At 50.7% G+C, this 838-nt stretch overlaps 1 protein-coding gene across 1 annotated transcript; it reads left to right on the plus strand.

Annotated features, from left to right (window-relative positions):
- LOC149393106 (uncharacterized) lies at nucleotides 1-838 on the plus strand. The gene is made up of 2 exons (XM_089617908.1): nucleotides 1-405; nucleotides 566-838. Exons 1-2 carry the CDS (start codon nucleotides 1-3, stop codon nucleotides 836-838), a joined length of 678 nt encoding a protein of 225 aa, XP_089474034.1.

The raw sequence follows: 838 nt of genomic DNA on the forward strand, positions 1-838 counted from the left end.
ATGATCTTCATCGACAATGGGAGCTCAGCAGACATTTTGTTCAAGACGGCTCTCGACCGGATGGATCTCGGAGAAATCCACCCGACCCCAGTCAAAACCCCACTTTTTGGATTTATAGGAGAACGTGTTGACACGGAAGGCTCCATCAACTTCCCAGTCACCTTTGGACAGGAGGTGGAAGCCCAAACCACGCGTTTGGTGAACTTCCTAATTGTGGATCGACCTTCCGCCCATAATATAATCATAGGACGACCGACACTCAACAAGCTTCGCCCGATCACCTCGACATACCACCTCCTCATGAAATTCCCAACGCCGACAGGAGTAGGAGTGATGCAAGGGAATCAGGCCGACGCAAGGATGTGCCACGTCCAAGGATCCAACAATAAGAAAGACGACGCGATAGTGGGGGGCCATTCACCAGATCGGAGATGATCTCTCTAGCAAAATCGGTGAAGCGCAAATGTTCGGAGACTTGGACCCAATGGAAGAAGCCGACACCTAGAAACTTGAAGTATCGAGCGGTCTAACACTTGTAATACTCGATGATGCCAAACCCGAGCAGGTCGTCATGATCGGAGTACACTTGTCGGCTGAACTGAAGGGTCCACTCGCAGCATCCCTCCAGAAACATAAGGACGTCTTCGCATGGACGTACGCGGACAAGCCGGGAATCAACCCAGAGGTTATCGCACATCGACTCAACGTGCTCCCCGGAGAGAAGGGAAAAATCCAGAAAAGAAGGTCGTTCAACCTAGAGAGATACCTCGCAATTAACGAGGAAGTCGAGAAATTGATCACCGCCAAATTCGTTCGTGAAGCCAAGTTCCCTAGTTGA

This window comes from Urtica dioica, chromosome 6 (assembly GCF_054948205.1).
Source record: "Urtica dioica subsp. dioica isolate 48M chromosome 6, U.dioica_male_clone48M_v1_H2, whole genome shotgun sequence".
In the NCBI taxonomy this organism is placed as follows: Eukaryota; Viridiplantae; Streptophyta; class Magnoliopsida; order Rosales; family Urticaceae; genus Urtica; species Urtica dioica.

What these genes read in the sequence shown, in the direction of transcription:
- LOC149393106 (XM_089617908.1), top strand. Translation starts at nt 1, where the DNA reads ATGATCTTCATCGACAATGGGAGCTCAGCAGACATTTTGTTCAAGACG. An exon ending in ATAAGAAAGACGACGCGATA is followed by an intron (nt 406 to 565) that starts GTGGGGGGCCAT and finishes AAACCCGAGCAG; the next exon opens with GTCGTCATGATCGGAGTACA.